Source organism: Garra rufa, chromosome 20 (genome assembly GCF_049309525.1).
Source record: "Garra rufa chromosome 20, GarRuf1.0, whole genome shotgun sequence".
NCBI classification, from domain to species: Eukaryota; Metazoa; Chordata; class Actinopteri; order Cypriniformes; family Cyprinidae; genus Garra; species Garra rufa.
In genome coordinates this window covers 19,374,657-19,399,972 of record NC_133380.1, presented here as the reverse complement: position 1 = coordinate 19,399,972, position 25,316 = coordinate 19,374,657, and the positions used below count along the sequence as shown (strand labels likewise).

At 36.0% G+C, this 25,316-nt stretch overlaps 1 protein-coding gene across 7 annotated transcripts in view; it reads left to right on the top strand.

Moving 5' to 3' along the window:
- ppfia4 (PTPRF interacting protein alpha 4) overlaps positions 1 to 25,316 on the top strand; it is a 147,567-nt gene that overhangs the window by 100,810 nt on the left and 21,441 nt on the right. For 5 of the 7 annotated variants that reach the window (XM_073825359.1, XM_073825358.1, XM_073825356.1 and 2 more), the window contains exons 6-14: positions 4,415 to 4,636; positions 8,918 to 9,064; positions 10,395 to 10,529; positions 13,329 to 13,412; positions 16,389 to 16,520; positions 18,148 to 18,210; positions 18,663 to 18,754; positions 19,738 to 19,870; positions 20,166 to 20,371. In XM_073825359.1, the coding sequence (XP_073681460.1) occupies positions 4,415 to 4,636; positions 8,918 to 9,064; positions 10,395 to 10,529; positions 13,329 to 13,412; positions 16,389 to 16,520; positions 18,148 to 18,210; positions 18,663 to 18,754; positions 19,738 to 19,870; positions 20,166 to 20,371 (1,214 nt within the window). The remainder of the gene's footprint in view (positions 1 to 4,414; positions 4,637 to 8,917; positions 9,065 to 10,394; positions 10,530 to 13,328; positions 13,413 to 16,388; positions 16,521 to 18,147; positions 18,211 to 18,662; positions 18,755 to 19,737; positions 19,871 to 20,165; positions 20,372 to 25,316) is intronic. The other 2 variants (XM_073825360.1, XM_073825357.1) reach the window with 1 other exon arrangement.

Below are 25,316 nucleotides of genomic sequence, written 5' to 3'. Positions count from 1 at the left end.
TCTTTGGAAGAAATTAATATTTTTATTCAGCAGGAATGTGTTAAATTGATAAAAAGTGATAGTAAAGTCTTATGTAGTTAGAAAATATTTCTGTTTTTAATAAATGCTTTTCTTTTTAACTTCTTATTCTTCAAGGAGTCCTGAAAAAAGTATCACAGGTCCGAAAAAAATAAAAAGCATCACAACTGTTTTCAACATTAATAATAAATCAGCATATTAAAATGATTTCGGAAGGATCATGTGACACTGAAGACTGAAGTAATGTAACATCACAATTTCAAAATATATTTAAATAGAAAAGTTATTTTAAATTGTAATAATATTTCACAATATTACTATTTTTACTATATTTTTGATCAAGTAAATGCAACCTTGGTGAGCATGAGAGACTGTTAAACATTAGTCTATGACCCCATAGGTTTTATTATTATTTACACCTTGTAACTGTTTGTAATCTGAGGCACTGATCCAAAAGGAATCCCTCCTGCTCTAATACCTCTCTCACAGATGGTATTTTCTTCGCTACAGAGAAATAAACTGCATTGATTATGCGCCAAGTGCTTTTGCCCTTCAACCCTCAGCCCAGGCTGCTAAATTGTCTCCTGCCTCTGAGTGTGACTCACTTCTAGCGGTCAGCCAGCCAACAGGAATCTGGTCAATATGAGAATTGTGAATCGCTCTTAATCTTTGATCCTGCGGTTCATTGTTTAAATATCACCTGATCTTTTATTTATGTATGCGAAATGCTATCGATTGGTTTTCTGAAGTAAGAGATATTTTTTCAATGCAGCATTATTGATTTGCTCATTAGTACACCAAATTAGTTTGAGAGCAGATATTAGATAGTGGTTTCATTGTAAAAGTCTGTCTTTAAAGTCAGCATAAAAAAGAAATTCACTTGAGTTCACCAAAAATGAAAATTCTATCATTGATTACTCACCCTCATGTCATTCCAAACCCAAGACCTTCGTTCATCTTCGGAACACAAATTAAGATATTTTTAATGAAATCCGAAAGCTTTCTGACCCTGCATAGACAGCAATGCAACTGACATCTTCAAAGTCCAGAAAGGTAGAAAGGACATTGTTATAATAATCTAATTAATGACAGAATTTCATTTTTGAGGGAACAATCCCTTTAAGGAGCAGATTTAACATAATTTTCTCCATTTTTGTTGATTGTCAGACAGTTAGTGGTGTGTTAGCATTTTTCTGAAAGGTTTCTGATTCTAAAATGTTTCTGCTCCTAATGAGGAGAAACATTGCCCTGCTGACTGTTTGATACTTTACTGTATGATTCAGTCTGTGAAGCTTTTAAGTTCTCTACTTGTGCCATTTATTAATAGAGCTGTTCCTGATATCACCCATGGTCTGGCTTTTCCGTGTTTATTTTAGATCATCACTGTCAGGTATTTAAGTAAGCGGAAGCTGTGGACTGTGGACTTTTTCCTCAAAATACAAGGGCTGAATGGTTATTACTATAATTTATATAATTGCATTTTAATAGAACAAGAGAAGAACATGTTCTGGTGGGTTTCTCCTGGGAATTGTTAGCACCTGAAGGGTTGCGTTTCATAATATTACACCTTCAGAGAAAGATAATGAAAATGAAAGGCCTGCAGGCTTTTCTCAAACATACCTTTCTTTTGAAATGTACAATTTTAGCAGAAACGTCTTTCTATTATGTAAATTTACAGTTGGCTTCAAACCGCATATGTGATTAGAAACAATGAATCATATAGAGCTGGATGGAGAGGATGAAAGCAGACAGAAGTAGATTGCCAGAGATGGCAGACGTGGTCCAGACTGTGTGTCTCTCTGGAGAGTTGGCTCAAGCCTCCCTGGAGGGCAGGAATATGGCTGATAGTCCCTGTGGTTCATGGCTCATCAAATACTTAAAGGGTTTTTTTTCTGACAGTAGACTCCCAGAAGAGTGACCGAGAGAGGGTTCTGCAAAATGTCTGATAAGACCAAGGAAGTCAAAGATCATAGCATATGAGGGAAATTTTAACTTTGGCCACTCTTGGGCCGAGTGGATTCTTCATGCGAATGTTAAACTCCAGTGAAACACGTATCTGTGGATATAAATCAGTGTAATCTCCACCTCTTTTCATATTATGTATTGCGCTAATAGCATTTTGTGATAAAAGGTGGTTGATATTTATACAGCAGTTCTTACTGGTCCTAAAATATGATTGGCCATGACACAGCGAGACGTCCAAATCCACTATAATTTTATAAATAATATGTTTTTTTTGTCACAGAATGTAGTTTTAAGAGTTTTTAGGTGAGAATGTACTTGTTTAGACTTCAGATATGTGGTTTGTGAATAAAGACGCCTATTTTAAAATTTACTCTGACGTTTTTGGAGATGTGAGCTCCAGGGCGTTAGTGGACGTTCAGCACTCATGAACCCACCGAGAGCAGCCTCACCTTGGCCAAATCTTCTGGAATTTGCCTCTGGCTCTGATGAGTCTATAGTGGTTAAACATTAGATATAATTTGTTTTGGGTAAATCAAAAAAACAAGCAGTCTTTGCTCTCAATCTATTATTTGTTCCAGAACAAATTGTTTTGGCTGAACGCAAAATTTAATCACATTATATTTAATGTACTTTTAATGCTGTATATCAGAGCGCTGCCTTTGTACTTTTGACTGAATTGCCTACACATACATATAGTTAGCCCATGCATGTGCTCAAATATGAGTAGCACAAGTTTGAGTAGAACAAAAAGGCTGACTTAAACGTGCTAAAATTCATTAGGATAGACCTGTGGAGTTCTGGAGGAATGTTTTATGGAGTGATGTGACCAAACTGAAACTTCTTGAACCCATGGATCAGAAGTATGTCTGGTGCAAAAAAGACAAAACTTATAAGCAGAAGAAAACAATCTCCATCGTCAAACATGGAGGTGGGCCAGTCCTGTTATGGGGTTGATTTACTGTTGCAGAAAGTGGAAATCATGACCATATGAAGGATATCATGGATTCTATAAAGTAACAGGCCATTTTGGCAAAAATTGTGATGTCTTTGGTGAAAAGGCTGAAGCTAATGATGGACTTTCCTGCAGGACAATCATCCCAAAGTAAACATCCAAATCTACTAAAGCTTGGTTCCGGGATCAGTCATAAAATGTTCTTAAATCGCCTGTTCAGTCTCAGATTTAATTCTCATTGAAAATATTTAGTTGAATTTGAAGAAAGCAGTGGCAATGTGAAAACCAAATATTATCAGTAATCTTAAAGCTTTTTCAGGCAAGAAACAGGCCAAGATTGTAGTAGAGAGGTGACTAAAGCTTCTAAGCACTTGAGAATAAAAGATTCTGTAAAAAATTTGACTTTTTTTCTCTGCAGCAAAATGTCTTGCAGGTCAAGGGGTTTGAATAATTTCGATTGCAACTGTATAAATAAACAAGCAAAAAACAAACAAACATTTTTTTCACTCTTTGTTTAGAAAAAATATATATTTTTTAACTTTTTTGAAGCACAAATAAATGTTGAAGCAACAGAATAAAGTCTTTTGTATAGATAATGGTAATTGAAATCTAATTGTTTTAGTTAAAGATAGCACGTACTAATCAAATATTAAAGTTTTCTGTTCAGGAAGTAGGCATATTTATGATTTTTATAAAAAAAGGAAATAGGTTTCAGTGGAACTGTATTAAATTAGACTATAATGAGAACTGCAAATGTAAATATAAGGGGTAAATGTCATAAAATGTGAGCGACAAGAAACTGTAATTTAGTTGTCTCTGGCAACTCTCTAAAGCATTATGTAATTAACAGCATGAAATTCAGTTTAATGCTGAGAAGCACATCAGTTTCAATCAGCATTACTGACATCCACAAACAAATATGTCCAAAAACACTTCAGAAAAGCCTAAAAGTAAAAGTCCCTGTCTCAGCTGATATAGAGCCAAGCACATTGGTGAAGCAAACCTCCCTCTCTTTAGACAGCCATGTAAAATGTCCTCATTAAATATGCCTCTATGGAATTCTCCAGTCAGCCCCAAACTGGACGTTTTAGTTTTGAGAAAGCAGCCAGTTTTGGGGAAAAAGATCCACCAAATCCAGGTTGTATTTTTGTTTCCAGTAGTGTGCAGAGGAACCAGGCAAAATCACTCATCTGGAGGTTTTAATTTGCTCGGCTGATGGATGAAATGCACGGTCACGATATGATGTATGCGAGAGAACCTCTGAACTCCTGAGGCCATAATTGCAGTCAGGCTGTTTAACTTGCTGAGCGTGTTCTTTAGACTCTGACTCAGCATATTTTGTCTCTCGGAAAATTATTTTGAAGTTTATTTAGGTGTTCTGAAGCTTATTTACAACCCTAAGTGAAAATCAGGGGACCGATAAACAAGTTTTAAAGTTCTCTCCATTGCATGACTAACATTTATTTGTGTTTGTGACAGAGGCTTCCCAATGGCTCCATTGATGCCCATGATGACACCAGCAGGTGTTTGGAGCTGCAGGAACTGCTGGATAAGGCTAATAAGGAGCTGGCCCAAAACAGAGACCGAATCAGCGGCCTGACCAATCGCATGTCTGAGCTTGAGACTGAACTGGCTACTGCCCGCAAAGACCTGCTGAAGAGCGAGGAGCTGAGCACCAAACACCAGAGGGACATACGCGAGGTTAGAATGATTGGGGAGAGAGGAAAGGGACAGAATGGGGACAGAGCGATGAGGGCTTGTCTCAGGGAAGATAAAACATCAGGCAGTAAGGACATATTCTTAACTTTAGAGAGACAGAAAGTTGCAAATAATGCAAATGTGACTCCTTCCTTGACAAGGTCTAAAGTTTTAGGGTATTTAAAGGAACAGTGTACCAGTATAACTAGAAAACAGACCAGAACTCCCCAGCTCAAATTTTGGATTTTGTTAATATTAGTATATATAGTGATGAAAGCCAAAATATTAAATGACACAGATGTATTTACTGAGTAATCCACTATTTTGTAAAGGGGGTTAAAATGACAAGTTTCAACTGAGATTTGGTGCCAAATTTGAGGGGTGTAAAATGACTTTAGAAAGCTGGCAGCATCTTTTTTTTTACACAAAGATTGGTAGGTCTATTAGTAAAATCTGTTGACCTTAGCAATTTTTGTTTCATTATATGCTAACCGTGATAGTTCAAAAAATGTCTAAAAGCACTGTTTTTTTGCCTCAAGTTTGCAAGCCTGAAACTCAAGAAATATTAAAGATATCTTAATATTCTTTTAAATTATGGGTGTTAACAAACTTTCCTTTTGGTATCTTCATTTTAAATGCCCTTGATGATTCTTGATCTTAATGTGGCTCCTTGAGTAAATTGTATAGTTGTTCAAATTTTCAGTGGTCAAAAACCAAATGTGGGTCACTTTGTATTTAGCTGATACTTTTTCTCTTAAAAAGAAATATCTAAAGAAAAAATACAAAACTAGAAATGTATCTAATCAGCTCAGTTGCATAGAATATACCTGTCTGAATGCTATTAATATTCTTTTTGTAAAGTTGTCATGTCTGTAACTCTAAAAGGGTTCAAGATATCTTAATACCCTTCTAGATTCTTATTCTTAATAAACTTTGCTTTTGAAATCTTAATTTTCAAGGCCCCTTATAGATTGCTTGCCACAGCGAAGAAGATGCATTTCAGTAAATAATAGCTTTAAATGTTGGTGTATTTCTTATGAACAGCTATGAAATGTCTAGAGAAACTTGGAATATAGCAAACAGGACTACTTTTGTGATACTTTAATGGTGTTTGCTAGAATATGTTTTACTTTTGTCATGTTTGGAACTTGATATTATTACCTTATTACCATGGTTTAAAGGGAACCCCGGGTATTAAGACTTGGCTTAATATAACAAGAATGATGTCTGTTACTGAAATATGTAGCCGAAAACACATGAACAATTGACATTATTTAAAAAATCCACATCATTTTATACATATTTTGGACTATTTCAATAGCGTGAAATGGTTGTGAAATAGAGTTACTGGCACTGCCTGTTGCTATTTTTACTGCAACACAACTTGGAAATTTAAATACTAAAAGACAGATGACAGCTACTAAAAGAGCTTATAGGTGATGACAGATAAAAAGCATAGGTTTAAACCACATGTTGTACCATCGATTTTCCCCCACAAGGAGTCTAAACACCCCCGGATATGGAGTGAAATCAGCGCTGAGAAACTCCTCGAGTGGCCGCAGTGTCATGACAAGCTTCGTCATGTTTACATCCTGTCAGGATGGCATCTAGCGTTTCTTGTCTCTGCCGTTTGTAAGCTCTTTCAGTAGCTGTGGTCTACTAAAAGCCTCAAAGGCATCAGGGCTAAAGTGGAGAGAACAAAGACGCAGGTCTTTAGGAAGTTTTATTCGACCACAGGCAACTTCCCATACTTTTCTCCTTTTCTTATCGCTAGGAAACCAGTGAAGACTTACATCGTTTCTCTTGTGGCCCTTTGACTGAAAATTAGAACCAAAAGCCACACAATGTGGCATCTTATCAGTTTTTTTTATTTTCTGAGTTGTGTTACAGTAAAAATAGTGCCAGTAGCTCACCGAGTGCAACCTTTTGACGCTATCAAAATAATGGTGCCCCCCCATAGTCCAAAATATGTATAAAATGATAGAGATTTTTTAAATAATATAAATGTTTCAAGGGTATTCTACTACATATTTCAGTAAAAGAAATCATTATGTTATATTAAAGAGGGGTGTGCGATACTGCAAATTTTGGTATCGATCCGATACCAAGTAAATACAGGGCCAATATCGTCGATATTAAAACCGATACTGATACTTCTTCCTTTCAAATACATAAACTTAAATGACCAATTACACGTTGTGTTTCAATAATAACTAATGTTTATATGACTAAAATATTATATTATATTGTATTTTGACCCTCTATTCTAATTATATTCTTTATAAAACACATCTTTTAGACTCTATTAATTTACTAACTGCTTGTTTTCTTAACAAAAAAAAAATCTAATTAAAAAAAAACCTTGCTATGTGTACTGCGTTAGACTAAATGAGACTTGTCTTAACATTTGCATGTTACTGCAGTTTTGTTGATTCTGATTGCTTCCAGGTCCTCTTTCGTAAGTTGATTTTAGATAAAAGCGTCTGCTAAATGTCTAAACATAAATGCAATATTATTCACCTTAAAACTGTGGATAATCTTTGCCTTTCTAAAAGGAGTTTGCAAGCAGAGGACTCTAGAATATGAAAGCAATGCATATAGTTTTATGTTAAGCATTTACCTCCATAGAGTTATAAACAAAAACTTAATGTGGCTTAATGCATTAAAAAAAAAATATTAAAAGGTCAAACCCAGTATGCTAATGATGTGCAGGCAAGCAGCCCAGCATATGAACACAAAGTGCATGCATGTTTAGTGTTTTCCTCTGATAGAAAACCATTTATACAGAAAACGTTTAACGTGGCTTAATGGTTAAAGACAGTGATACTGTATAAAAAGGCCAAATCCGAGAAATGTAGTGGGTCTGACTTCCAGTCTCATCTGCTTCCACCAAGTTTAGCAGTACAAAACAGCTCGTTTTGCTGATTGATATTGGAAACAGGTGTTTCTTACCATATCATTTTAATGAATTGTCTTATTCATAAACACACAGGGTGGATAGCACAAACTATTTTTTCGGTTTATTGCAGTGTTATTTTTCTCATTATTTCCCTAACGAAGCAAACATCTTGTACATTCACAGAAAAAAAGTTTACTTCTGCATTGAAAAATAATGTGGATAAGTTGGTGGTGTTGCCACAGATGCAAATTTATACTGTTCCATATCTTGCTTTAACCAAAAGTATCCGCTTACGCTTGGAGTCACATGATGGCATGACAACAAAACAGCATAACAGGGGAGCAGCAGCAATGTTTGCATATGAGATGTGAAAACAGCGGCATGTACACACGTCTACTCTTTGTTAAATGTATTAAGCAATGCACTAAGTGTAGAGGAGAAAAAAATTACTTAAAGTATCGATCTCAGCAGGCTAGTATCGATCCGATTCCAATACCAACGTTAGTATCGATACTATCGATATTAGGATCGATCCGCCCACCCCTAATATTAAAGGAAAAGTTCACTTCCGGACCAGAAAATTACAGATAATTTACTCACCTCCTTGTCACCCAAGATGTTCATGTCTTTCTTTCTTCAGTTGATAAGAAATTATGTTGTTTTTTTTGAAGAAAACATTTCAGGATTTCAGTCCATATAGTGGACTTTAAAGCAAGTTTGAACTTAAAAATGCAGTTTAAAAGCAGCTTTAAAGGGCTCTACACAATCCCAGCCGAGGAAGAAGGGTCTTATCTAGCTGAACAATCTGTCATTTTCTAAACAAATTGACCATTTGTTTACTTTTTAACCTCAAATGCTCATCTTGTCTAGATATGTGTATTCAAGACAACTCAAGACAGTTAGGGTAGGTCGAAAAACTCCCATCTCATTATCTTCCTACATCACTGTGTGTACCGACCCAGTGTTTACAAAGTGAACATGCAAAGAAGATCAAACGCCCTTTAAAAAAAGGTAAAACAGCGATGTAGGATGATTTTGAAGTTGGAGAAGACAATGAGATGGGAGTTTTTCGACCTACCCTAATGGTCTTGAACCAGAATACACAACTAGAGTTCACGCAGAGCGAGACAAGACGAGCATTTGAGGTTAAAACTGCATACTCAAACTAGCAGGCCCCATAAAAGTCCACTATATGTAGAGAAATCCTGAAATGTTTTCCTTAAAAAAACATACTTTCTTATTGACTGAAGAAAGAAAGACATGAACATCTTGGACGACAAAGGGATAAGTCATACAAGTTGTAGCAGTTGCAGTAGCAGTCTATGAAAAGGTTTTCATACTTCCCAAGGTTTTTTGTTTTCTCTTACTATGTGCCTGTTTGACAGGCGATGGCACAGAAGGAGGACATGGAGGAGCGAATCACAACATTAGAAAAGCGTTACCTGGCCGCCCAGAGAGAAACCACCTCAATCCATGACCTGAACGACAAGCTAGAGAACGAGCTGGCCACCAAGGACTCGCTTTACCGACAGGTACGCCAACCTTGAATCAGGCCTGGGCTGATTTGAAGTTCATTTCAAGTATGAGCGCTGTAGGTCAGTGCTGGTTGATGTCCCATAATGCAGTTGAGATGTTCTGAGAGTCATGTTCCATCTGTGCATGCGCGTTTGAAGGGCGCGTGTTAGTCAGAGGGGGTTTAATTAGCCCTAGAGCAGCAGACTCATGCTGGAATCCTTCAGCACGTTGAGAAGAGGCATGCTGGGAGGAAGCAGGTACCGCCCGACTGTTTTAATATCCAGATCCATCAGCTGGAGAAAGAAAGAGGATTCCCAACTGCATTGATGTTGGTGCCAGTTTGGACAGGGTGTTTGGTATGAATGCAGTGGGTATAAATATCTCAAACGAGATAGATAAATCAAGACATCTGCTCTTGTATAGACAGCATGTGTTTTGTGATTTCGCGCTCCAGGCTGGGCTGTCGTCAAGGGGACAACCAGGAACAGTGCTTTGGGTCCTAGCTCACTTATTGGGCCCAGGGGGAATTGGGCAGACCTAGTAAAATGTTGTCCCAGGTCATGTGAATATTTGCAGCGGCCCTGTTTAAGCAAATGAGAATGAAAACTGCATTACATCATATTGATATTACAGTGAGAGATGTACACTACTGTTAAAAAGTTTGGGGTCAGTGAGATTATTAGGAAATTAATACTTTTAATAAACAGAGATCATAGTTTCAACAAGACTAAGCAGCACATTAAAAAATTTAAGCATTAAAAAATTATAAGAAATATTGTTAGAATGATTTCTTAAGGATTATGTCATGCTGAAGACTGGAGTAATGGCTGCTGAAGATTTAGCTTTGCATCACAGGAGTAAATTACATTTTAAAGTATATTGAAATAGAAAACAGTTATTTTAAATTGTACAAATATTTTACAATATTTACTCCATTTTAGTTACATATTTGCAACATAAGCGAGCACTTGGTGATCTAAAAACATACATTTCTTACCAACCCCAGAATTTTGAACAGTAGCATATAATCCAAAATGTATTATCTGTATGTATTTTGTGTGTGTTCGTACACTGGTGGTTTGTTTTTATGTGCACTTATTTATTTCTTATTGTATGTGTGCTTCCTTTTCATATGTGTGGTATGTTTTTGTTCATGTGTGTATGTTTTGAGTACCTTGTTGTGGGTCTTAATGTCTTAACGTTGTGTGTGAATACATATATTGAGTGTATAATATCTCAATATCTGTCTGTTCTTCTAAAATCGGGGTGTTTATGCTGTCTACGTGAATGTACACCCTCTGTTTGTCTTATTTTTGTTTGGTTTGTGTATGCGTGTCTTTTTTTTAGAGCGAGGAGAAGGTACGACACCTTCAGGAACTGCTGGAGTTGGCAGAACAGCGGCTACAGCAGACCATGAGGAAGGCGGAGACTCTGCCCGAGGTGGAAGCAGAACTGGCCCAAAGAGTGGCCGCGCTTACCAAGGCGAGTATTCAATCGCTCCTCCAGACAACAGCAGCAGAAAAATCGAGAGAGTCAGTTCATTAGATTATTTTCTGTCTGGAAAACACCCTCTGAGATAGTGATGAAAAAAAAATGATAAGGTAAAGAAAGGCGGAAACTGACATGAAAAGATTACACAGCAGGATTAGATAAGAGATAAACAATGTAAGCTGTTTAAAAGACATTTTAGCCCACTGAGACATGATTTAGAGAAACATCTAAAAGTTATATGATGGGTTAAGACCTAAATTTGGGTCGTAGGTACAGTCAAACCAAAATTGTGACCCTGGACCACAAAACCAGTCATAAGTAGCACGCGTATATTTTTAGCAATAGCCAAAAATACATTGTGGTCCAGGGTCACAATTTATTCAGACCCTTTTTCACATTACCACGGTTTATTCGCTAGTTTAGAAAATGGCAATGAAATGTAGTATGTAATGGATTACAGTCAACCAAAAATTCAAGCAACTATTTAAACAACTCTCAATACTTTGTCGACCAATTTCCAAGCTATTCTTAATTTTGTTCAGTCTGTGGTGTAAAAAGGTCGCATTGGCAATCAAAGAAAAAACACTTGAGTAAAACATGGTCAGGTCAAAGTGTCTGAATAATTTTTGGTCCCAAATTTGTATACATTTTACTGGTAGTCCACTGTAAGAAGAACTTTTGGGTATAATATGTCACACTTTACCTTATTTTGCTATCCTTACTTACATAAATGAAAAATAGTGTCCCACTAGTAAAAAATTATATCTGGTGTCTGAATAATGTTTGGTTTGACTGTACATTTGAAATGGATCATGGAAGTGAGTGACAAAAATTGCCCAAAGCTAAACAATTAACATATAAAGCAGATGCTAACAAATGTGTGGTAAAAGTAAATACACCCATTATTACATTAAATATGGTCCCATTTTAGTTTTTGTAGTTTTGTTATGTTTGTCTTTAATTTTTGTATTTTATTAATGTTTGTAATGTTGTAAATTAGTTTTAATTATTTTTTTCAGTTAAAGCTTTTTTAGTTAGTTTTCATTTTAATTAAGACTGATGTTGGCTCAACAGGTAAATAGCACTTGGGCTTTTGTTTATATCATGTTAAAGGGATAGTTCACCCAAAAATGAAAATTCTGTCATTAATTACTCACCCTCATGTCGTTCCAAATAGGGATGCACCGATCCGAATCGGCCGATCATGCTTGCGCGTTTTGTCAGTAAAGCCGGTTCTGTAATCAGCGGTAAATGCCATCAGGTGCGTGATTTCACGTTGAGCCGTATATACTACACACAGCCGTTGTTTACCGACGAGCTGCGCAAATCAATGTTCATTATCAGTGTGAATGTGCGCAGCTCGTCAGTGAACAACGGCTGTGTGTAGTATATACGGCTCAACGTGAAATCACGCACCTGATGGCATTTACCGCTGATTACAGAACCGGCTTTACTGACAAAACGCGCAAGTGATCGGCCGATACGGATCGGTGCATCCCTAGTTCCAAACCTATAAGTCCTTTGTTCGTCTTCGGAACACAAATTAAAGTATTTTTGATGAAATCTGAGAGCTTTCTGACCCTCCAGACAGCAACGCATCTACCAGGTTCAAGGTCCAGAAAGGTAGTAAGGACATTGTTAAAACAGACCATGTGACATCGATGGTTCAACCGTAATTTTATGAAGCTATGAGAATATTATTTGTGTGTGAAGAAAACAAAAAAACATCTTTATTCAACAATTTCTTCTACTCTGTGTCATTCTTTGACACACGTTCATAAGATTACCACGGCACATGTGCATTCTGGGCCTTGGATGTGTCAGTTGCAATTCTGTCTATGCAAGGTCAGAAAGCTCTCGAATTTCATCAAAAATATTATAATTTGTGTTCTAAAGATGAATAAAGGTCTTACAGGTTTGGAATGACATGAGGGTGAGTAATTAATGACAGAATTTTCATTCTTGGGTGAACTATCCCTTTAAGAATTAAAATTTTTGTTTTTGTTTTCAATAACCAGTTTAGTCTCACTAAATAAAATATGTATATGCCGTATGTATTGGTCAAACTTGAGGCCCAATGTCAATGAACCTGTTTTCCAACACATTGAGCCTTTGTGCTCATGCAAGTTTGTGTCTGGCATTATTTCTTCATCCTGTTCCAACCTCTTTTCCCATCAGTTGTTGTGTTCCTTCTCTTGTTGTAAGTGTCAAAAAAGAAAAAAACACAGCTGTACTGTATATAACAAAGCGCTTCAGCCATCAAAAATCCACAGGTAGAGCAGATTCTCTTCCACAGGCTACCATCTCCTTCTCTTGCCAGTTTAGATCATCTTCACTGTAGCAGTCACGTTTCATCTGAACATCAGCTGAAATTGTGCCTGACAGTGTTTTTCTAAGGCAGCCAAATGTCTTGTCAGAGTGGCAGAGAGGCAGTGGGGTTTTGTTTATAGTCTCGCTAATGCAGCTAATTAAAAATGGCAACTTTTGTCATTCTTAGTCAGTAGCATTCTGTCATACACCTCGTGCTCCTGATGATACAGATCCATGGCTGGCCTTAAACCAAATAGAGACTTTTCCTATCTGAGCTCCCATTTCTATGCCATCACTGGGCTATAAACAGCCTTATTTCTATTTTGGATATGCTTTATAACAACATATTTGAAGCATGTTTCTCCAACCAGTACTGTACAATACAAGCAATTTACAGTTTAATTTCAAGGTGAAGTGTCTAATCTGTAAAGGTTTTAGCCCTGCTGTTGTTCTTTATACTAATGTCAGTGTTTCCTCCAGGCGGAGGAGCGACATGGCAACATCGAAGAGCGTTTACGCCAACTGGAGGCCCAGCTGGAGGAGAAGAACCAAGAGCTGGGCAGGGTGAGGACTGGGTTAGGGTTATAGAGGAAAGATGAGATTGGGGAGTAAATGAGGGAGTGTGAGTGGATTTGGTTCATTACGCTGCGTGCGTGTGATTTTGATTTGTTTAAGTGCACATAAGAATGAACACTATAAAGAGTCACCAGTGTTTTTTTTGTGAGGATGTTCATATGTGGCCACAATGTTTAAACAAATCTTGAAATCACTTATGTTAGATGGCTCATGTTAGGGAAAGGACTTAACAAATGTACTAAATAAGCAAAATATCAAAATTAAATTGTAAAAGTGCAAATGATTTGGTTTAGTCTTAAAACTAAAGAAGCAATATTGTCCCAAGAAGTTTGTATTACACACACACTACAAGGTAACACTTAACTCGAACTAACATTAGTTAACATAACCCTAATTGACAAGGTAGAGATTGAGCATACATTTATTCATCATATTTTACTGTATATTAATTGTAACATTTATTAATACATCATTAATATAAAAAAAACGTTGTATCTGTTCATGTTATAAGTTACACTTTACAATAAGGTTCATTAGTTAACATTAGTTAACTACATTAGTTAAAATGAACTAAGGCAACAATACTTTTACAGCATTCATTAATCTTAGTTAATGTTCATTTCAGCATTTACTAATGCATTATTCGAGTCACTGCGGGTGGATAGTGTAAAAAATGTACTAATAGTTATCACCTCACTTACCCAGTTAATTGATTACACTGATAATTGCAAACATTTTTTGTATTACAAGTGTTACAAAATGTTAGGTTTAAATATGCAAATTTAAGGAAATATGTGCTAATCTGCATACATTTCTAGTGCAAAAATCTGAAAACACTGGATGAAGTCAGTTTCAAAATTCTTGCTTAATTTTTTTGTCATATTAGAGTCAATTGTTTTTTGGGTATCTCATTATGTCACTCCATAATTCAGAAAACTATATATTTTTCACAATTTTTTGGGGGGAATAAAATGTATAAAATCAAGCAAATTTTATATGAACAAATCCCTTTGTAAAAACCTTCAAGATATTGACAGGAATAAAAATGTAAAGTTTGGTGTGTTTAAGTGCTACTGAAGTGGAGATTTATGGCTCAGTGTAGGAGACTTAACAGTGTGTTTTGGATGTTTTCTTTTCACTAGTCCTAAAAAACACTTCATGAAAAACCAAAAAGCCCAAAATTTCAAACTTGACAGCTGCATGAAAAAACTGCATTTTTGCCTGCAGTATCTCCCCTTAAAATCACTAGTTGTGTTTGTTAACATTAGTCAATGCATTATTGAACTAACATGAACAAACATGAACGACTGTATTTTTATTAACTAACATTAACAAAGATTAATAAATAGTGTAATGTTTTGTTCATTGTTCAATCATGTTAGTTAATACACTAAGTAATGTTAACAAATGACACCTTATTGTAAAGTGTTACCAGATTATTTAATGGATCAGTATTTTTAATAACTAATGTTAACATAGATTAAAAACACTAGAGTGTTAATATTAGTAAATGCATTAACTAATGGGTTACCATAATGAATTTTAAATATATTTTTTAAATTAAATGTGCAATATAATGTAATACTTATATATAATAAAATGTATTTGGTAACACTATTTTAAGGTCTCTTAACTAGTTGCATATTACTAGAATATTAGCCTTTTATTAGTACTAATTAAGCATATTTTAATGCCTTATTCTACATCCCTAATACCTAAACTTAACAATTGCCTTACTAACTATTAATAAGCTGCAAATTAGGAATTTACTGAGGGAAAAGTCGTATATAAGTGTTACCTATTGTAAAGTGTTACCATGTATTTTAACAAGAGTATTGAAGTCAGTGGACATGTATAACCGTGGTTTGTTGACAGTTGTATTTTTAAACCGTAAAAAACGTTTCAAGGTTAGTCTGTAGTTATTTTAAATAGATTTATATTAAAACAATATAAGTACATGGTCCTAATTTGATACTAAATGTGTGTGTTTGTGTGTGTGTGTGTGTGTGTGTGTGTTAAGGAAGACGTGTGACCTGTTGCATGATTTTGTCCATGCCTGCAGGCGGTGTATTTGACCCCACTATGGGGACTCTGAGGGCTGACCGCTCTGATTAGCCTGTGCTGCTTTGTGTTTTCTTGTTTGTTTTTTTCCACACACCACAGAGGCACACGAAGATCGATAAGCTAGCACTCCTGTACAAACACACTCACACGCTCATGCTGCTGCTATGAGAATATGGGACATTTTTTAGCTCATCTTGCAGATGAATTTCCCCACCCCCAGTGAGAGCTGAGCTGTAATTGGCTGCTATATTTGGATTTTGAATAATTCATGCATGGTTAATTTCCTCCTGCGTGCGAGCTGATGGTTTTAATGACTTAAAGCAGTCAAAGAGAGTCCTTATCCTCCTTCAGCCTTAATTAAACCTTGATACTTACACCTCAGACTGGGCTTCAGCTCCGGTTCTTTCCTGACAATCACAGTGCTCGCTGTTGGCTACGTTTTAAAGAGCGTTGCCACCAAAAGAAAATTAAGATTTTGTTGCCAGGCAACTGAGTGCCCATATCCCACCGCAACTGTGTTTAAAAGTCATCACCCTTGCATTCAACAACAAGGACTGTCATTATTCATTTTCTAGAGGGATTATTACATAATGCACACCAAACACCCATAGAAATATGTGCGAAATTAGTCAAAAAAACTGAAGCAAAATGTGAACTCTTAGAGGCAGCTATGTGTTTTAATATCATGAACCAGAGTTAAAAATCAGACATAAAACTCCTGAAATATGATCATGGTACTTCAGGGTGTAATACTGCCCTCTATTGGTTCTACCAGAAAAACAAATTCAATAGGCATCCCATAAATCAAGCCATATCTAGGATTAAGCTTATCTTGCTACTGTTTCATATTTCCCTTTTTTTCCCCTTTTGTCTTCTCTATTTGCTCTCACTCAATCTCAGGCTCGGCAGAGGGAGAAGATGAACGAGGAGCATAACAAACGTCTGTCTGACACTGTGGACCGTCTTCTCACTGAGTCCAATGAACGGCTTCAGCTTCACCTGAAGGAGCGCATGGCTGCGCTGGAGGACAAGGTATGGATTTTACTAGACATGCCTGCACTGTGCACATTTGACCATTTGACCAAGCAAACACAAACTGACAAACTGATTCTCCAACACATGGGTCTCATTACTGACTGGGAAACTGACTGGATTTCAGATTTTCATGCATGGTAAAAAAAAAAGGAAAAATGTAAATAACATAAGATATGTGGCAAATAGTATTATTGAAAAATTAAAATAAAGAAAATTTTATTTTATTTAAAATAATTTTTAAAAAAATTATAATGTTTTAATGGATTTAATTTCTTTCATTTTTTTATTTACAAATATAAATTTTAATTTATTTGCTTAATGCAAATGAATCATAGGAAATTATTTAAATTATTATAAACATTATGCATTAAATTGAACATTTAAAAATATATATTTGTATTTATGTCCATATTTATAGTCTGCCTTCATCCTAGATTTAGGGGTGGGCGATTTGACCAAAATCTTCATGATATGATTAATTTTGTTTCACAGTAACGATATATATCACAATATAGTTATTTTTGCTTTAAATAAGGTCTTTATGAGATCAAAATTTTTGATACCATAGAAATATTAAGTGCCAATATCACAGTAAACTAATACTAGTCTTAAAAAGCTCCCTGAAAACAAACTGACTGTAAACAGTCAGCGATTAAATCAAAATAAGAAACTAATTATAAGCAATAGGACCAAAAACTACATTAGATCAAATAAAAATGCTGCATTGTATAAAGTAAACAAATATATAAAACCACTGCATATTCTTCAAAGTCATGAAAGTGATTTGGTCATGAGAAATTTTCTCTCTTCTTTTGTGTGATTAAAATGAATGACAGACAGCAGGAAAATTAGACTGCTATAACTTTAAGAGCTACCCTGACCCCATTATACTGTTACACATGTTTCTTTCTCAGCTGTTTGCTTTCACTTAAGACCTAAATTACTGTATTTATGATGATACTTAAGAATAATATACAACGACACACATACAGGTGTATTTTTCACTGTTTAAGGGTTATTAAGTGACAAAAATAACATGTTTAATAAATAAAATGTTTAATACTCCCGCGCTCTATGAGCACTGTCTTCATGTGTGCGCGCCTCTCTAACAGCACTCAGACAGCTTGTGCATATAGCGAATTGAGTTTTTTTTATGTGATTTAAGCTTAAATCACTTGTTTATAAACCACAATGGTTAAAAAAGCATGAACATTTTTTGTAACCACGTGGCACAGCGACGTCACATAAGCGTGTAACCACAGTAAAGATGTAGTCGATGGACAATAGTTGACAAATTTCTACCAGTTAATCATGTCTACCAGCATCTCACCCACCCCTACTAGAGAGTACACAGCCATATTCTGGAAATAGCTTGTGAAAAATATAGATATAAAGGTTCCCTATTCAGCTTGAATGAACAGAACCCAGTTATTTTCTCTTTTGAGCTGTGAGCTGAAAGGACAGAACAGACTGTGATGGAATGAGTGGCCAGATGTGAAGGGACAGGCTGAAGCACCACACATAGAGAGAGAGAATGTACAGGTTGCCTTTGGCAAAACCTACAGCTTTAAGCTTATTCTCAACTTTTTTTCGTTTGTCCTGTTTTTCCTGTTCTTCCATCAAGAATGCACTCATCCATGACCTGGAGAATTCCCAAAAACAACTGGAAGAGTTCCATCATAACAAGGTACAGTACCACTGCTCATTAATATCACAGAGATCTGCAGAGCAAGAGCAACAACCAGAGGTGAAACCAAATTTCAAGAGATACTGTAACTGAGGAGCATAACGTGTCCATGGACTTCTTAATTAACATCATTATATTAACAGTTTTTGGCTTTGGTTATTTCACTTTTGTAGTTTCTGTGATAACAAGTCTTCAGTGTCACATGGATATAAATATTTTTGTTTAAATATTTTTCAGGATTTTTTGATGAATATAAAGTTCCAAAGAACAGCATTTTTTGAAAATAGATATTTTGTCACATTATAGATGTCTTTACTGTAACTTTAAACAATTTAATGCATCTTTGTGTAATAAAGTATTAATATTTTTTTTTTATCTATTTGAATAATACATAAATAAAAGTGATTTTTTAAATAATAATTCTAAAAGAATTATGTTTTCTGGTTGTTTAGGAGAGGCTTATCGGTGAGATTGAGAAGTTACGGGCTGAACTCGATCATTTGAAGCGCAGGAGCGGAGCATTTGGAGACGGAACACATCCTAGGTGACATTCAGATTTAAAACAATGATATGTTAATATACTAAAATATGAGCCCTGTTTTTATTCGCTCATTAAAGGGAAAGTTTACCCAAAAATCTAATTAACCCCATGATTTTCTTACCTTCAAGCCATCCTAGTCTTCAAGTCCTGGCTCTTTCAAGCGTTATAATGCCAGTGAATTGTTGTTGAGGTTTTTAGGGCAAAATAAAGTGCAGAGCTCCACACGGCTCCAGGGGGATAATAAAGGCCTTCTGAAGTGAAATGATGCCTTTGTGTAGGAAAAATATCTAGGGCTGCCCTCTAATAGTCGACTAACCGTTAGTCAACGAGAAGAGGCTTGGTTGACTAAAATTGTATTAGTCGCAGAAAAAAAGATTAATAATAAAAATTCCACAGAAAATGGCGAAGTCGATTAATGCTTAAAATGAACGATTACTAGTTGACCAGATAAATCTTTAATCGAGGACAGCCCTAAAAGCATCCATATTTAATCGTAATCGAGGATTCGTAAAGAAAAATTTTGGAGGATTTCGATATAAGCCAAAAGCAGATTGAAACAGACTTGTTTTCCTTTGCTTCAAACAAAACCTGGTTCTCGCAAGACTAACTAGAGATCATGATTTAAAAAGTTTTAAATATGGATATTTTTCTTACTTAAATGCATCAATTCACTTTAGAAGGCTTCTGTTAACCCTCTGGAGCTGTGTGGAGTGCTTTTTATAATGGATGGATGCACTTTAATGGACTTCAAAATCTCAACACCCATTTACTGCCATTACAAAACTTTTTAAATTTTTTAATATGACTCCGATTCTGTTCATCTGAAAGAAGAAAGTCATATACACCTAGGATGGCTTGAGAATGAGTAAATCATTGAGTAATTTTCATTTTTGGGTGAACTATCCCTTTAAAAGTGATATTGCTGTATGTCCTAAATAACGTGTCTGAGCCTCTTTATCTCTGTCTTTCTGTTGGCTCCGGCTCAGGTCTCATCTTGGCAGTGCCACGGACCTGCGCTTCTCAGTGGTGGAAGGTCAGGGTGACCACTACTCCTCCACCGGGGTGATACGACGGGCTCAAAAAGGTCGACTGGTGGCTCTCAGGGATGAACCCACAAAGGTGTCAATGTCACAGCTACCATCTCCATCGGTTACCATTTTAAACCAAAACTGTTTTAGCATGAAATATGTACTAAAGTCACTGACAAACCTTGTCCTTCTAAACTAATTTCTCTCTCTTCTGTTCTTTTGCCTCGTTGGATATGTTCATTGTAAGTTCCAGATTCTCTAATCCACAATAAAATGTTTATAGCAAATCGGATTTAACTGAAACACTAATATCTGAAAGCCTGATTTGTTATAGTTTATTCTCTAATCCATGTCTTTATTCACAGATCCTGGCAATGGTGGAGCAGGATTGGGATCGCTCTCAGCCTTCCAGCTTGCGGGCCAGCCGTACTCACCTGATGGGAAGCGACACTGAGCTGTCTGACCTGGACGATGAAGACCGCGAGACCATATTCAGCTCAGCCGATATGCTGTCCCCCAGCGGGCACTCGGACGCCCAGACGCTTGCCCTCATGCTGCAGGAACAGCTGGATGCCATCAATGAAGAAATCAGGTTAGGATATAAACTATTAAAAGTGACATAATATCGAAATAATTTTGTTTTGTTTTAGTAGCTGCACAGAAGTAGTTAAGCCCACTGACATGCTTAAATTCAGACACATCAGCAGTGTCTCTATGAATGTTAATTCATAACCATACTGAAAATAAGTCAATACTGTTAGCTGATGCTAACTGTCTAGCTAACAAGTTTGCTGGTTCTAAGTTGAGGTAATTTTTAGATAAACCACCTAGATAGATTACATCTGAGGAAAGAAGAAAGGATGTGATGTTCAGAACATGGTAACTACAGTAATTATCAAAGTGGGAAGTGATGTTCTCTGGGGGAATTTGGCCAGGGGTGTTTTTACACCACAGACAAGGTTTGAGAAGAAAACATCATTATGAAAATATAATTATATTTTCCTTAAAATGTTCTTCCTAACTTCGGGCCTTATTCTCGTGTCATATATAACTGTAATGTTCTGCAAAACAAGCTGTTTTCTTACTGGTGAAATTTAAATGGTCAAATCAGTTTTCTCTCAGGTACATCACAGTGTAAGCTTCACAGTGAACATTACTACATCACTCTCGTTAACGAAGTCCATATCAACAACAAAAATATATCCTGACTTCATATAGTGGTTATTTTGGGAAAATCCCAAGTATTTTGAGCAGTAGGATTTGAAAAAAATATGCTAATATAAAATTTAATTAAGTAGCCTACAGTGAGAAAAAAATAATAATTTGATCCCCTGCTGATTTTGAATGTTGGCCCACTGACAAAGAAATGATCAGTCTATAATTTTAATGGTAGGTTTATTTGAACAGTGAGAGACAGAATAACAGCAACAACAAAAAATCCAGAAAAACGCATTTCAAAAAAGTTACAAATTGATTTGCATTTTAATGAGTTAAATAAGTATTTGATCCCCTATCAATCAGCAAGATATCTGGCTCCCAGGTGTCTTTTATACAGGCAACAAACTGAGATTAGGAGCACTCTCTTAAAGGGAGTGCTCCTAATCTCAGTTTGTTACCTGTATAAAAGACTTCTGTCCACAGAAGCAACCAATCAATCAGATTTCAAACTCTCCACCATGGCCAAGACCAAAGAGCTGTCCAAGGATGTCAGGGACAAGATTGTAGACCTACACAAGGCTGGAATGGGCTACAAGAGAGCCTCGTGGAGTTTCAATGATCATGAGAACGGTGAGGAATCAGCCCAGAACTACACTGGAGGATCTTGTCAATGATTTCAAGGCAGCTGGGACCATAATCACAAAGAAAACAATTGGTAACACACTATGCCGTGAAGGACTAAAATACTGTAGCTCTGCAAGGTCCGCCTGCTCGAGAAAGCACATGTACAGGCCCGTCTGAAGTTTGCCAATGAACATCTGAGTGATTCAGAGGAGAACTGGGTGAAAGTGTTGTGGTCAGATGAGACCAAAATCGAGCTCTTTGGCATCAACTCAACTTGCCGTGTTTGGAGGAAGAGGAATGCTGCCTTTGACCCCAAGAACACCATCTCCACCGTCAAACATGGAGGTAGAAACATTATGCTTTGGGGATGTTTTTCTGCTAAAGGGACAGGACAGCTACACCACATCAAAGGGACAGTGGATGGGGCCATGTACCTTCAGGCCCAGGGCATAGAAAATGGGTCATAGATGGTATGACCCAAAACACACGGACAAGGCAACAAAGAAGTGGCTCAAGAAGAAGAACATTAAGGTCCTGTAGTGGCCTAGCCAGTCTCCAGACCTTAATCCCATAGAAAATCTATGGAGGGAGCTGAAGGTCTAAGTTGCCAAATGTCAGTCTTGAAACCTTAATGACTTGGAGAGGATCTGCAAATAGGAGTGGGACAAAATCCCTCCTGAGATGTGTGCAAACCTGGTGGCCAACTTCAAGAAACGTCTGACCCCTGTGAATGCCAAAAAGGGTTTTGCTAAGTCATGTTTTGCGTACTTATTTCCCTTATTAAAATGCAAATCAATTTATAACTTTTTTGAAATGTTTTTTTCTGGATTTATTTGTTGTCTCTCATTGTTCAAATAAACCTACCGTTATCTATCAGTACTTTTTACTTACCTACATAAAAAATCGAGTACTTTTGTACTTTTACTCAAGTTAAATTGAAAAAGGAGTACTTTTTTTTATTACTGGAGTAATATTTTATTATACGTATCTGTACTTTTACTCAAGTACTTGATTTGTGTACTTCGTCCACCACTGCTGACAACCAGTATTGTGGCAGCAAGTTTTGCTTGAAGTAGCACCACTCACTACTTTTTTGTTTTTGTTTCGAAAGCTGTTTAAAACTGTTGAAGCTTACAAGTTATGACTAAGCGGTCAGTCAGAGTGCATCATAGTTAAGATGTCAGAACTATCAACACATTAACATGTGACCGCCCATGTTTATTTATCAACACCTATTCAGTATTCATCGTTATGATGGGGGTGTCGTTACTCATTTAACTTGTGAAGACATTAGCCAATCGACAGAAGTCATTTGCATAAGTCTTAAAGGAACAGTAGCTAAAGTAGGCTGTTTAATTAGATTTTATGGCTCAAATCTAACATATCTAGCGACTTGTGTGAAATCTAATCATCTGCCTTAAGTATATCAGCTTAGATGCTCAAAATGTCACATTCATTTGATCCAGCTTGTGCTTGAAACACATGCTTTGTCGAACACAGTTTTCAGACGGGTTACAGCCAGAGCCAACTTTCTTCTCAAACTCAATGACCTTTTTTCGATTTCAGATTGGCTTAGACCCTGCAGGCAGACTTAAAGAGCACCTGTGTGTCTCTGTGCTCTGGCGGCCCGCAGATATAACCAGAACGGTAACAGAAACTGTCAGGCAGGCCAAAAACTTCAGTCTAAATCCAAACAGTGCTCTGAAGCTTGTCCTGATATCGAGCTGTCTGGATTCCTTACAGAAGCTCAAAGTGCTGGAGGTAGACCATCTGTCATATATGACAATATTTGTGAGTCTGTAAGTTGAATATGCCCATCACACAGATTGATTCTGAGTTGTGGATGAATATAAATGCCAGACAATAGCAGAGCTATCACCTGCAATGTGCAGCAGTGTGCAGATAGCGATGACTCACGACTTGAGCTGTGGCTTAAACTCATGAGGGTTCAATAGACTATACTTCCATTGCATGAATATTAACGTATATCAACAGTAAGACGAGTCCCGGTGACATTATCTTTGAAGGCTGAATGCATAATGCACTATGAAGCTGTTAGTAATGCATTTTATGGCTTCAGTAAATTCTAGGCACAATTATAATGTATGTATTATAATGTATATATGGGCAATATCACACAAGTAGCATGACTTTGATTCAGTCATAGGCATGAGGTTCGGTGGGTTCATGAGCACTAAATGGCCGCTGACACCCTGGAGCTCACATCTCCGAAAACATCGAAGCAAATTTGCAAATAGATCTTTATTTAAAAAATCACTTATTTGAAGTCTAAACAAGTACATTTATGCTTAAAAAACTCTTAAAACTACATTCTGTGACAGAAATTTCACAATTTTTGTTTGTATTTCTAAAATTATTGTCGAGTAACGAAGTGATACAAAGGGTGAAACGTTTGGAGTAATGATATCACTAGAATATCGCACTCCTCTCAGCCTATCAAATTCGAGGACCAGAAAGAACTGTTGTATAAAATATATATATATTGTCATGATCGGGGCTGTGGGTCTCCCCTCAGCCTCCTGAGGTCGCTGTTCCTACACTGCACTTCCTGATTGCATTCACCTGTCTTTGTCATTAGCACTGATTCACTCACATCTGTTCACTATTATCTGGTCTTTAAAAACTCTCACCTTTCATTCCTGCTTCATTGCTGCATTGTCTTCTGTCAACTGTCTGTCTGCTCTGCGTTCCTGTATTCCTGGCCTTGGTTTTTGTGTATCTAGTATTTGAGTTTATGTTATGTTCTGCCGTGTTGGCTTTTTGTTTGTTTGTTTATTTTGTTAACATCATTAAAATTACTTACCTGCTTTTGGACCCAGACCTCCCCTTACTCCAACGTGACATATATACATAGCCATTCATGTTTACACATTATGCACTAATTATATCATCTTATTGGGTGAATAGGTAGCCAACAATTAATATTTAGTGTTTTTGTAAAATTTGTAAATTATTATTATTATTATTATATTATAACTATTATGCATGTTGACTTTATATTTTTTTAAGGACTCAATCAATCATATTAGTATTTTTTTATTAACACATCAACTGTAGGAAACAACATGATTTAAAATTGTAAATAAAATTAAATGGTAACCAGTGCCAGTATCTTGCTCTTTTCTCATATAAATGATTACAAAAAACTAAAATATTATGTTACGTTATTATACAATAATTTAAGACTATATTATTAAAAAATCAACAATAAATAAATATAACATTAATTATAATGTTTATTTAATATGGATTTTTTTAAATACTGTCTTAAATGCTTTTAAATATATATTGAACAGTAAGATGTAAACGTTTTTAAAGTCTCTTCTGCTCACCAAACCTGCATTTATTTGTTTCAAAATGCAGCAAAATGAGTAATATTGTGAAAAAGTTTTACTATTTAAACTGCTTACTATTTAAATATATTTTAAAATGTAATTTATTCCTGTGATCAAAGCTACATTTCCAGAGTCATTACTCTTCAGTTTTCAGTGTCACGTGATCCTTCAGAAATCATTCTAATATGCTGATTTGCTGCTCAAGAAACGTTTTTATTATAATTATCAATATTTAATTCAGTATTTTTCACGATTCTTTGATGAACATAATGATCCAAATGAACTTGAGATATATTTTTTTAGATAATTACATAAACTAATTATTTAATTTGATCAAAAGTAATGATAAAGTCATTTATAATGTTACAAAAAGATAAATACTGTTCTTAAGAATTTTTC